General features: G+C 39.5%; 1 protein-coding gene across 3 annotated transcripts in view; it reads right to left on the reverse strand.

Moving 5' to 3' along the window:
* DENND5B (DENN domain containing 5B) overlaps nucleotides 1–13746 on the reverse strand; it is a 194993-nt gene that overhangs the window by 102913 nt on the left and 78334 nt on the right. For all 3 annotated transcript variants that reach the window (XM_039247677.1, XM_039247676.1, XM_039247678.1), the window contains one exon: nucleotides 9519–10185. In XM_039247677.1, the coding sequence (XP_039103608.1) occupies nucleotides 9519–10185 (667 nt within the window). The remainder of the gene's footprint in view (nucleotides 1–9518; nucleotides 10186–13746) is intronic.

Genomic DNA, 13746 nt, shown 5'->3' on the forward strand with positions numbered 1-13746 from the left:
CAGGTGGCTATCCATGATCCAGATACATATCAGGTTACTCCTGAGGGAAAGATGGCCTGGTGGACTGGAACACCCCAGATGAAGGAGCCAATATGCTTCATATGCAAGCCACGTGGATTGGCTCTATAATAACTAGGACACTCACCCACTGAATATACCCACTAGTCAGCTCATGGTAAATGCTGGGGGCCCCTTCTGCTTAGGTACCTCATGTAACCTTACTGCCATAATATTGATCAGAAAAGCCTTATCAAATTTGCTGTCTCAGCTGCCTGTCATAATCTCACAGATGCTAATAAAATATTAGATTAACAAGAAAATGAGGAGAGACAGAGGGGACAATGAAGGGACTTGTCCCAGCAGGGTGGAAATTTTTTAACAGTTATTAAGAAATGGGGTGAATATGGGGTGTCTGTGAGGCTCAGCAGTTGAGTGTCTGACTTGGTTTCAGCACAGGTCATGATCTCATGGTTTGTGAATTCAAGCTGCATGTTGGGCTCTACACTGACAACGTGGATTCCTTCTCCCTCCCTCTCTCTGTTCCTCCCCTGCTCACATTCTTCCTCTCTCCCAAAATAAATAAATAAACTTAAAATAAAGGGTGCCAAACAAGTTGGGTCTATTTATCCCAGTTTGGAGAAGTTTAAAATGTGGGAAATGCAAAGATTACAATGAGAAACCGGACCTGGAATCATCTAGGGCAAGAGTCAGGCAGATTAATCAAGAGAAAGATTGATAAAAGGGCCAAGGTCTCTTGACTCACCCCCATGCTGGAGACCCAAAACTTAAGCACAAGAATGGGAAAATGGTCAGCAGGTAAAGAGAAGTTTCTGAGACTCCTTTAGTCAGGAGCTTCATGCGCTGTGGTAACGAAACCCTTTAGTGAAGTCTTAATATAGGCTACAATTAAATTAATAGAATATAATAAAGTTTAAAGTTGATGACATTAAGGTGAAAGTTTGGGTAAAAATTATAATGTTTAAATAGGCTTCACATCAGTTTTTTATAGGAGTGGATATTATGTATGTCTATGGAATACTTCCCCCGGAAGAAAAACAGAAAGCACACAGACTGCTCTTCGAGCAGTATTAACTAGACTTGCTAAATGGGAATAACACTGTGTGAGCCCACACAGTATACAAAAGCAGCAGGGGTCATGGTATGGACAAATTCTGCACCACACACTATGTGTAGAGCAGAGTCTGGGGTTAAGGCAAAAATCTGTGAGCACCTCCCAATGATAAGTATTGGGATGTTGGACTAAAGAATTTCCACTTGAGGATATTATTAGCTTGCTACTAGATATTAATTTTAAACTGCTCCTATGAATAAAGACATAAAATAATCTTGAAATCTGAAATAACTCATGCTGTCTCGGATAATGTTGGAAAAACACTCTAATAGAGAAGGCAATGTTAAGATGGATTCCAAAATAAAATGGCAACTGTTTATACAGGACCTAATTACAGGAAGAATGCAAGGTGGAGATACAGCCAGGAGCCTCTTTTGCCACAGGACTGACTGTGGAAAGTGCAAGGAGCTCCCAGGTCCCATTGTTATTTGTAGAATCCTACAACCCACCTGCACTGATTTTTTAAAAAAAATTTTTAAGTGTTTATTTTTTTTGAGACAGACAGATGGAGCATGAGCAGGGGAGGGGCAGAGAGAGACACACAGAGAAACTGAAGTAAGGCTCCAGGTTCTGAGCCGTCAGCACGGAGCCTGATGTGGGCCTTGAACTCAAGAACTCAAGAACGTGAGATATGACCTGAGCCAAAGTCGGACACTCAACTGACTGGGCCACCCTGGTGCCCCAACAAACTACTTGTACTGTAACTGAATGTAGGTTAGAACCTAAGGTGTGTCCTCCCTTCCAAAGGTGGAAGAATCTGCTTGTAAATAAAAAGGAGGAACAGTAGCTGAGGGTAAAGGAAAAAATAAATGAGTCTTTAGGAAGGGAAATCCAATATACATTAATACCTCAAAAGAGGCTTAGAGCAAGAGGTAACATTGTCTCTTAGCTCAAATATACCAGATGCCTTGAAAAGGTGATGCCAAATATTGCTCAGACCACTACTGCTTTGGGAACCTTTGACAAGACTGAATAGAATTCTGCAAACCTGAGTGACGCCTGGGAAACATTTTCATACAATAAGGATGATGGACTGAACTAATTATTAATGATTGGGTGGGACTAGGAATGTGCCAGCATGTTTTAACTTTTGGGATTCTTTTGCTATATGGGATCCATGGCCAAATACCAGGGAGTAGCCTGTGGTATAATAAAACATATTTGGTCTGTGTCCATGGTTGATGATGATGATGATGACAATGAGGACTACAACGATGGAGGAGGAGGAGGAAAGGGGCAAATGGGGAAGGAGAAATATAAAACCTAAATAAACCTGTAAAGACAGGTACCTTATATCTTCCCAACAAGATCACACAGTTTATAGACAAGCTCTCTCAGTCACTGAACAAATAAATAATTAGAACCTTAAATAAACACATTCTTAAATAAAATCTTCCAGAAAAAGAGAACACTTTCCAACTCAGTTTATAAAGCTAGAATAGCCTGAATACCAAAACCAGGTAAGACAGTACAAGAAATGAACATTATAAGCCAAATCATTAAAAAACATAGATGCAAAAGTTCTAATAAAAGTGTTAACCAACTGAATCAAGCCCTTAATTAAAAAAGTAATAGTATATCATGACCAAGTAAGGTTTAACTTAGGAATATATATGGATTTTTCCCCCTTATTAAGTGATCAAAAGGATAAAAACATGATCATCTTTCTTGATGCAAACAGAGCATTCAATAAAATATACCATGAATTCATGATTTTGAAAAACTTGAACTAGGTACTTCTTTTAACCTGGTACAAGGTAGTTACCAAAAACAATGCAGCAAATGGTACGCTTAATAGTAAAACATTAAAATCATTCTTTTTAAAATCAGGAAAAAGACAAGGATTTCTGCTACTATTAATTCTATTCTATATTACACTCGAGAGCCTAGTATATAGTAAGACAAGAAAAAGAAGTAAAAATGAGAAATACTGGAATAGAAGAAACAAAACTGTCACTATTTCCAAGTATCTACTATTGTAAAACTTTACTTGAGAGACATTAAAACAAGACCCTTAAAAATGTAGAGAAATTACATTTTCATGGAAAGGGAAACTTAAGTTGTAAATATATCATTGTCCTCAAATTGGATTCAATGCAATTTCCTTAAAAGAAGGTAGTGAGCATTATCTGTAATACAGCATTATCTATGTCACAAAGTTCTAATGATGGTGCGGCTTGAAAGATTAATGATTTTGAAAGCTCTTTTTCAGCTAAGTGCTAAAATGATGTCATTATTTTGTATTATAATGTACATATAAACACATGAAAAAAAGGTATATTGAATAAATTAGTCTATTTCTTGGGGGAAAAAATAAGGTGGTGAGGGAACTGTCCTACCAGATACCAAGACATACTTTAAAACTATAGTAATTTTTTTTCTTTTAGGTATGCTTCATGCCCAGCATAGAGCTCAATGTGAGGCTTAAACTCATGACACTGAGATAAAGACCAGAGCTGAGATCAAGAGTTGGATGCTTAACTGACTAAGCCACCCAGGCACCCCGCTGTAGTAATTTAATTACACATGGACAGAAACACTGGCAGAATAAACTGAAATACACCAGATAAACCCTCACATACAGGAACTTATATATGACAGAAGTGGTACTCCAACTCAGAGGAAAAAAACAATGGCCTATTCAATAAAGAGAAATGAGATAACTAGTTACAGATATTTCTAAAATATTACATTTTATCTCTTCCTTAAAACAAACAAAAATCAATTTCTTACAGACTAAGACCAAGACCTTTAATGCTAAATATAGCTTCAAAATATTTAGGGGAGCCTGGGTGGCTCAGTCGGTTGAGCATCTAACTTCGACTCAGGTCATGATCTTAGGGTTCGTGGGTTTGAGCCCTGCGTTGGGCTCTGTGCTGACGGCTAGCTCAGAGCCTGAATCCTGTTTCGGATTCTGTGTCTCCCTCTCTCTCTGACCCTCCCCTGCTCATGCTATCTCTGAGAAATAAATAAAACATTAAAAATAATAATAATAATAAATATTTAGAAAAAAATAGTCTGTTTTATGATCTCAGACTAGAGAATTTCTTAAATAGAAAAGAAAGTTATGTTAAAAGATTAGTAAATGTGAATTTATGAATATTACAAGTATCTTAATTCATCAAAGACCCCTAAAAAAATTTAAGAGCCACAAGTTGAATAGAAGTATGTGCTACACATACAATTTACAAAGGATTAATTTCTTGAATATATAACAAAACACAGCAAGAAAAAGTTCTTTTTTTAAAAAAAATTTTTTAGTGTTTGTTTTTGAGAGAGACACAGAATGAGAGTGGGGGAGCAGCAGACAGAGAAGGAGAAACAGTATCTGAAGCAGGTTCTAGGCTCTGAACTGTTAGCACAGATTCAGGGCTCAAACTCACGACTGTGAGATCATGACTTTTTTTTTTTTTAAGTTTCTTTTGAGAAAGAGCAAGCATGCACGAGAAGGGGATGGGTAGAGAGAGAGAGAGAGAGGGAGAGACTGAGAATTCTAATAAGGCTCTGCACTGTCAGTACAGAGCCCAATGAGGGTCTAGAACTTACAAACCCTGAGATCATGACCTGACCTGAAATCAAGAGTTGGAAGGTTAACCAACTGAGTCACCCAGGCGCCCCAAGAAAAAGTCTTAATATTAAGACTATTTATCACAAAATAAAGCTAATAAAAGACATTGTCCAAAGTTAGTCAAATTCTACTGCTTTTAAGGGTGTCTGGGTGGCTCAGTCAGTTGAGCGACCAACTTCAGCTCAGGTCACGATCTCACGGTTCTTGAGTTTGAATCCTGAGTCAGGCTCTGTGCTGACAGCTCGGAGCCTAGAGCCTGCTTGAGGTTCTGTGTCTCCTCTCTCTCAAAAATAAACAAACATGAAAAAAAGACAAACAAACTCCTCTGCTTTTAGGATATAGGTTATGGGATCCCACTTTTTGCCATCAAAATTCCAAGTTTGTTTTTATGATTTAAAAAATCTATAACCAATAAACTATGATGTTCAATTGAGCATGACTAGCAATTTGTGATTAGAAGGCTCCCATCTTTTTCAAGAAAACTTTTAAGTGGCTTTTACTTTCTGATACGGTTAATTCATGCACAGCTTACAGGAGAGAGAGGAAGAAAGGAAGGGAGAGAGGCACTGTGAAGGCATACAGAGCTGGCATGTCAGTCTAGTGTAAGCTGTGAATAACTGCTTATTTCCATTGTAAGGAGTCAAAGAAGGTAAGCAAGGAAGGCCTCAAAATGTTCCTGAGACTTTAATTATCGGTATCAAAAATTACACACTAGTGCTTAAGTTCTCCTATCGTTTATTCCTCCATAAGAAAGAGTGGGTGCATATATTCATTCAAGCAGGAGAGAGGAGGAGGGAGGAAGAGGGGGGAAAGGGAGAGAGGGGAAAAAGAGAGAGAAAAAGAGAGAATATGTTAAGCAGGCTCCACGCTCATTGCAGAGCCTGAAGTAGGGCTCAATCCCACAGTCTTCAAATCCTGGGATCATGACCTGAGCCAAATCAAGGGTCACTCAACAAACTGAGCCACTTAGGCGCCCCTCCTCCACTGCTCTTTTATAAATAAGATCATACTCCAATCTTCCCACTGTCCTGTTCTTGGTATTTTCAGGTACAGAAAAAAATGATCTTTTCTGATTTGGGGTCCTAGAAAAGAGCCTCTATCTCTTGGGTACATTCTCTACTTAAAATTTCTAGCTACTTACCACCACAAAGTGAGTGCGACATATACACAATAGCAGATTGAATCTGTTTAAATGGGCTATGGACCAGAATTTCAAATCAGTCTAGAAGGACAGTTTCATCACTAAAATCCAGCTACTCTGATTCACTTTGGTAATTCTTTTTCTTGGTAATTGTTTAGCAGTTGCAATGTTTTTAAATTTTATGGCATAGCTTTATCAGTGAATAAGAAATAAAGTATTGGGACACCTGGGTGGCTCAGTCAGTTAAGCATCAGACTTCAGCTCAGGTCATGATCTCACAGCTTGTGAGTTCGAGCCCCGCATTGGGCTCTGTGCTGACGGCTCAGAGGCTGGAGCCCGCTTCACGTTCTGTGTCTCCCTCTCTCTGCCCCTCCCCTGCTCATGTTTGTCCTGTCTCTCAAAAATAAATAAAAATGTGGGGCGCCTGGGCGGCTTAGTCGGTTAAGCGTCCGACTTTCGCTTAGGTCATGATCTCGCGGTTCGTGGGTTCGAGCCCCACGTCGGGCCCTGTGCTGGCTGCCAGCTCAGAGCCTGGAGCCTGTTTCAGGGTCTGTGTCTCCCTCTCTCTCTGACCCTCCCCTGCTCACGCTGTCTCTCTCTCTCTCTCTCCTAGAAATAAAAATATTTAAAAAATAAATAAATAAAAATGTAAAAAAATGAAGTATTAGATGTTACTACAAGGCCCTCAACACAGAAAAAATGAAGGAGGGCACCAGAGTACAAATCAACATAATGACTCTTTTATTTCATTCATTTAAATGAAATCTCTTTCTCTAATGGGAGAGACATTGTCAATGCTAAAATGTGCATTTACACAGAGCTTTCACTTTATTCTCTACAGTTATGATACCTTAATAATAGACTGGTAGAGTGAGTTAATAATTTAAAAATAGATATTGAGACAGATAAGGAAAGGTTAAGTGCAGTGCCCAATACAGTTAACACAGTGGTTAAATGTTTTGAAGAAAGACAGATCCAAGCCCCATTCTTAGTTCTACCACATTACCTAATAGCTGTGTGATCTCAGGAAGATTACTTAGCTTCCCTGAGGCTAAACTTCCCTTTGATAAAACATGGGTAAGAGCAGTAACTCACTGTTAAAGAGAGAAAAAATAATCCAAAACATATAAGGCATTTTTATACCATAATTCCTAACACAGAATGATTTCAATGAATGGTTATAAAATTACTGTGTAAGATTTTCCTTTTTACGACATTTAAAATGTATGTGCATGTGCGCACGCACACACATACACATTTAGAGAGAGAGAGTCCTATAATCTCAGGATTCATCTATTGTTCTCAGCATAAAACCAAATTACCAAAAAAACCCCACCAAAATCCAAAAAACATAAAACCTCCAAAAAGCCTCACAAAAAAACAAAAAACACCTCACTTAATACAAAAACATGCTCATAAATACTCATGCTTCTTCATTTGAAATTGAACTAAACCGGCAGATATTAATCAACTGTAACTTTTTAACAGCTTCCACGAACCAGCTGGGATTCAAACAGCAGAAAGATGAGAGCTCAGGACAGACCATATGCAGTGAGACATAGAGTGCTTTTTAAAAGAGTAAGCGTGATAATGAAAGGGTTTTTTCCTTAAAAAAAAAAAAAAAAGGGTGGGGGGAAGCCTTAACATTCAGATTGAGAACATTTATTAGGCCCTCAACCCTGAAACAAATAGCCTATTTAATTTGACAAAGCAATAATATGTTGGACCCACACAACTTAAAATATACATAATTTATACAGGATTGGACAGGACTAATAAAACTAATAAAAATTACAATAATACCAGCTATCGTTTAGTGACAATTATGTCCCAACTACTGTGTACAGATTTTCTTATTTAACCTTCACGATAAATCAGTGAGACAGAAGGAAAAAACCCTGATATCTCCACAAAGATGAGTTAACTCACACTCAGGAAGATTACATAACTTGCCCATGGTTACAGTTGGTACGTGACAGAGCAGAGATGTGAACCTATGACTGTTATGATTTCAAAAACCAATATTCTGTCTGGCCCAAACTGCCCCTCTAGGCAGAACTAAAACTGAATTAAATGACCTTGAAGATCCCTTGCCAATCAAAGATCTAAGTTCTTTTTTTGCATAGGCTAATACACCTGAGAGTATCAAGCTCCAAGCTCCTGCCCCTTCTAGCAACTCTCTAACCCCCACCCCTGCTTCAGGGGGAAAAAGCAAGAGAGGAAGAAAGAGAAAGGGAGGGAGAATTACTTAATGTTTCACATTTTAGATATTAAAAAGTGATCTGCAGGTAATGATGAACCCTAAAAGAGTGAGAGCAAGAGGAAAGGAAAGAATTTAGATTGGTCACTAGGGAACTTTCTGACAGCAAAAACTGAGACATCAGAACACATTATCAAAGAACATTATGTAGGATAAACTGAAGAAAATACAACCTCGTGAAGGGCTGTCAACACACAAATAGTGTCAACATACACACAAGATGGGAAGTACAAATATAGCCTACTTGGCTCAGGCTCACTTATAATTTAAAATAGAAAAGAAAAAAAGGAAAGTGGTAAAATAAGCTTGACGGCAGCAGTCAGGAGATTGCACTACAATCCTGCTAGCCTAAATACAAGTTAGCAAAAACTAACCCAAGAATTTTTGCCACATTTTCAAAGCACCCACCAATGCGGAGCAACCATTATATATTTTCCTTCAATTCACATATCCATTAAGATAGAGCATCTCTATTTCTCCCGCAAAATCATGTTCATATTGGAACCAGTACTCTAGCTCGATATCATAAATGCACTCATAAAATAAAACTCAAATTCTGTTAGTTCTAAGTATGTTCTGGGAGAACTTTGAATAAAAAACATCCTCACAAAGGTAACTTCCTTCTGGAATTAAAAGCAAAACAAAACATGGCGTGCCTTGGTGACTCAGTCAGTTAAGTGTCCAACTTCAGCTCCGGTCAGGATCTCATCATTTGGGAGTTTTAGCCCTGAGGTGGGCTCTTGCTGACAGCTCAGAGCCTAGAGTGTGCTTCGGATTCTGTGTCTCCCTCTCTTTCTGCTCTTCCCCCACTTGCACTCTGTCTCTCTCTCTCAAAAATAAACATTAAAAAAAGGGTTTTTTTTACATATTTAAAAAAAAAAAGCAAAGCAAAACAAAAAAACTCCACATGACTCCGGTGAAACTCTTAGACCCAAGAGTCACATCCAGTGAAATCTCCCACGGGGAAAGATCCAAAGTCAATTGCCTTTCGCTGCAGAGTCAACAATTTCATTGATCCCTTTCCAATGTCAACTGAGTTTTTACGTGAACCTTTACTAATCTGCAAAAAATAAGATGTCTACATGTTCCTGGTATTAACATCATTCTCTCACTTTCATTATGAAAAGAAATGTTTCTTTTATGAGGATTATGTATTATCTGGAAGGGCCTATTTCCATTAAAAAATAAATACACTTAAGTCAGCCAGATTAATACTTTTGTATTCTTTCCTGGTTTTCTCCACAGCCCACTGACACCACAGCCTCTGGTCCCACCTGTACCTGCTTCTTTTACACAAAACAGAAGACTTCTCACCATTAAGTCTGTGGCTCTAGTAATACACCCCATGGAAATGCAGTAGTTTGGAAGAGCATGAGTATTTTTGGGGGGGGAGACTTAAAATCCAGGGAAGACCAACCTTGTGAGTAGAGAAGGATCTGCATCTCTAAGAGGACACAGGTAAACACTTGCACCAGGTTCTCCAATCCCAGAAGCTCGAAGGCCTCTCGAAGAGGGTAATCGGAGAGGGGGAGTTCATTGGGCCCAGGTCTCTGGCAGATGACAGGTTCGTAAACCCCATAAAATTTCAGTGATCTCCCGGGAGGTGGAAGGGGCACCTCATAGAGAATGTTATGGATGTAGCTCTCCAGCGGCAAGGGTGGCGGCTGCTGTGAGGTAACTGCCTTGTAAAGCTGGATGAGGAATTTTTTGCAGGCCTGCATGAAAGGCAGCGGCGTGATCAAACATATACTTTTGGAAACATACAGGGTGTCTCTGCTGATGTCATAGGAGTTGTAGCGCTGGAGTTTCGAAAGGGAAGTTGTATCTCCTTCGTCAGCACTGCTTGCCAGCGAGTCCATGCTGCAGGACGACGAGGCGCACACGCTGCTGTAACGCTCAGCGTTGTGCATCTGGTAGAGCGTCTGCATCGCCGTGCAGATCTGCTTACTGGTGACTTCTTCATAGAAAGTGAGAACAAAACCATAGGTGCGAGAACCATCTTCCCGGGTAATTATAAACGAGTGGAACTGAGGGTCTTTATTGTCAGTTTGGGTTCTGAAAGACAGCCCTTTAGGCATGCACAACTGTGGAGGAAGGGGGAAAAGCGTCAGAATGCAGTACACAAAGAACTTCAAGCCAGAAAAAATGTTCGTTGTTCTTAACATAACAGGACTGAAAGGACATAGGTTTTATCCAGATTTAACATTATTAGCAGCAGTCTTAAATTAGAAATACATCGTAAGTTCCTCATTTACACGGACATAAAATTATTTTTAAAAGAAATACATATACAAGGAAAAACATCTTTGCTGTACATTACATGCAGGATGTTTGACTGAGGAGGAGATCTTTGACCTACTCCCAGTAAACCTCTTATCCAATCTTGCCCAAGCCTGTGACCTTCACCACAGTGTGTGACTTTTCTGAGCCTCACTTCCTTTATCTACAACATTTGCTAATCAATGCCTTGAAGACAAAATATTCAAAGGCACTTGAAAAATATGTAAGTACCATTTTTGGAGTAATGATGGTAATGTTTCAGAGGAACAGGGAAGCAGGTGAAAACTCATTTGACAAATTCAAAAAAGTTAAACAGAAGAATAAAAATAGTAGTATCATTTTCACTATTCTGAACAATAGGATACTTGATCTTAGAAACAGAAACCTTAGAAATGAATGATTTTTTGATTTACTGAAGCAGAGGGTAGGAAAAAAAAAAAAGACATGTTCGATTTGTTCCAGTAGGTATTATGCTGGTAATAAGATCTACTGGAGTCGGTTGGCAACTACTCAGGATTGAGCCAAACCTGGGGACAAAATTACCTGAGGAATTAAAGATGCCATTTAAGATTCTTAAATTGCAATTCGAACTGACTCTTTAAAACATTTAAAATAAAAGAAATAAAATATTACAGAAAATTTGAAATTTACTAAGGAAAAAAACTTAACTACCCTAACACACAATGATCATTATTTTTACTTATTCCTTTCTATTTTTATATTGCAATATGCCTTCTGCATAGAAATAATTTTACCACAGTTATTACATTACTATTTCTTTTTCAGATCTAACAATCGATCTGGCATAAAATTTAAAAGTTCTCCCCACATTACTAAGAAAATGCAATTCACCTTACAAGTGACATGTCCTTCATTCAAGCTGTCAACAAACGCTTACTAAGAGCCTCTATGCGCCAGGCCTGTGATGGCGATGCAGCCGTGAGAAAGGCATGCTCCTGCGCCTAGAAGGCTTCCAGTCCAGTGAGGACAGCACGTGACTGAAAAATCATACTGTAACATACGGCAAGTACTGTGACAGGGTAAATACAGACTGCCATGGAAACAATGTCACAGGAGGACATTAGAAGAGGAGGAGCTACCAGGTAGAAATAAAGGAGGTTCAAAGGAGCCTGGGTGGCTCAGTCACTTAACCGTTTGACTCTGGCTCAGGTCATGATCTCACACTTGGTGGGTGTGAGACCCATACCAGGCTCTTCCGCACAGACAGGGTTCTTCTGTTCTGACAGCTCGGAGCCTGGAACCTGCTTTGGATTCTGTGTCTCCATCTCTCTCTGCCCCTCTCCTGTTCCTCTCTCTCTCTCTCTCTCTCTCTCTCTCTCTCTCTCAAAAAATGAACAGACATTAAAAAAATCTTTTAAAAAATAAAGGAGGTCAAAGTGGAAACCTGAAGATGAGTATATGTGTTAGTGAGATGAAGAGAAGGCAGAAAGGACATGTGTACAAGAAACCCAGAAGACAGAACACAGGGTTTGAGGAACTGACACATGTTTTTTTCTGGGTGGGTAACAGAATGCAAGATTGGGGGAAGTGAGAGAGAACACAAGAGAAATAATTAGAGGCTAGGTCATGAAGGGGGTTGGTGAGTCATATCAGAAGTCTGAAGAGGAAGGGCGCCTGGGTGCCTCAGTTGGTTGAGCGTCGGACTCTTGAATTTGGCTCAGGTCATGCTCTCACGCTTTGTGAGATCAAACCCTGTGTTGGGCTCTGTGCTGGCAGTGTGGAGCCTGCTTGGGATTCATATTCTCTCTCTCTTTCTCTCTGCCCTTCCAGTGCATGAAAACATGTCGCACATGTGCTCTCTCCCTCAAAATAAATAAACATTAAAAAAAAAAAAAGGAGTCTGAGGAGGACAATGGGAAGCCTCTGAAGCGTTTTTAGGAGGAAGGGACAGAATCAGATGTGTCTCTGAGCATGTCAATCTTCCTACACTGAAGGCCAGTGGTTTTCAAAGGGGTTCCAAGGAGACAGCGGGAATGCCTCATGGTCTGAGAGTCATCTTTGGTTTCTCTTTCTCTTCCACTCCATTATCTGATCGGTCAACAATGACCATCGGTTCTACCTTCAAAAATATATTCAGAAACAAATTACTTCTTTCTACCTTTACTCTTATCACTCTTATTTAAGCCATTTTTTTCTCCTGCCTAGATGACTATTTAATTTTGTCCTTGTCCCCCATAATCTATTCCCCACAGAGTAGCCAAAGAGATCCTTAAAAAAATAGAAGTTAGATCTTGTCACTCTTCTCAGAATCTCCAGTGGCCTCTTATCTCACTAAAAGGTGGAATCTTTAAAACAGAAGTCCTCTCTAAGGCCCTACGTGAACTTGGCACCAGCAACTTCTCTGCCTTCATCTCCTACTACCCTTTAGCTCACCTACTCTGCTCCAGTAACACTGGCCACATTTCTTCTGTGGAAAACACCTAGCAGGTACTTGCCAAAATGTGCTGTTCCTTCTGGCTGGAACTATCTTCTCCTAAGTTTCCACATGGTTCATTCCTTGTGGCAGACTGTATTTTCTACAATTGATTCCAACAATATTTCTAGTTCTACAAGCTGTTCTAGAACCTTGCCACTCTCCCGTTTAGAGCATGGGTGGCTGAATATGCCTACACCAGGGACCAGAAAACTAGTTCTATTAAAAAAAAAAAAAAAAAGCCAGATAATAAATATTTTAGGCTCTGTAGGCCTTATAGTCTTTTTCGCAGCTACGCAGCACTATTACTGTATTGTAAAAGTAGCCACTGACAATACATAAAGGACTGGGCATGATTTTGTTACAATAAAACTTTCTTATAAATAGGTAGCCAGTTAGATTTGGCCCGAGGGCCACAGTGCCCACCTATGGCCTAGTCAAATAAAATGTAATGGAGGTGACAAGTGACAAATGAAGTGACTTTTCAGGCTAGGCTTAAAAAGGCAAAACAAATTCAATCTCTTTCTCTCTCTCTCTCTGGTCACACACACTGGGAAGCTCTGAGCCAATATATAAGAAATTTGACTAACCCGAAGCTGTCATGCTAGCAACCACAAGGATAGACTGCATAGAGAAAGAGGAGCCCCAGCTATATCCCTAGCCCCGGAGACATACCTGTGAGTGGGTGAACCTTCAGATGACTCCAGTCTTCAGCCTTCAAACCACTTTGACACCCAGTAGAGGGGTTACCTTGCTAAACCCTACCCAAATTGCAGATGTGGAGGCAAAGTAATGATTTTGTTGTTTTAAATCAAGAGACAACAAACTATAGTTCTTAGGTCAAATCCAATCTGCTGTTTCTGTAAATAAAATTTTACACAACAGCGCTCATCCATTTAAACATGGTCTGTGTCTGCTTTTGCAATACAAC

The sequence above is a fragment of the Hyaena hyaena genome, unplaced genomic scaffold, assembly GCF_003009895.1.
Source record: "Hyaena hyaena isolate Hyena2069 unplaced genomic scaffold, ASM300989v1 scaffold_303, whole genome shotgun sequence".
Classification (NCBI taxonomy): Eukaryota; Metazoa; Chordata; class Mammalia; order Carnivora; family Hyaenidae; genus Hyaena; species Hyaena hyaena.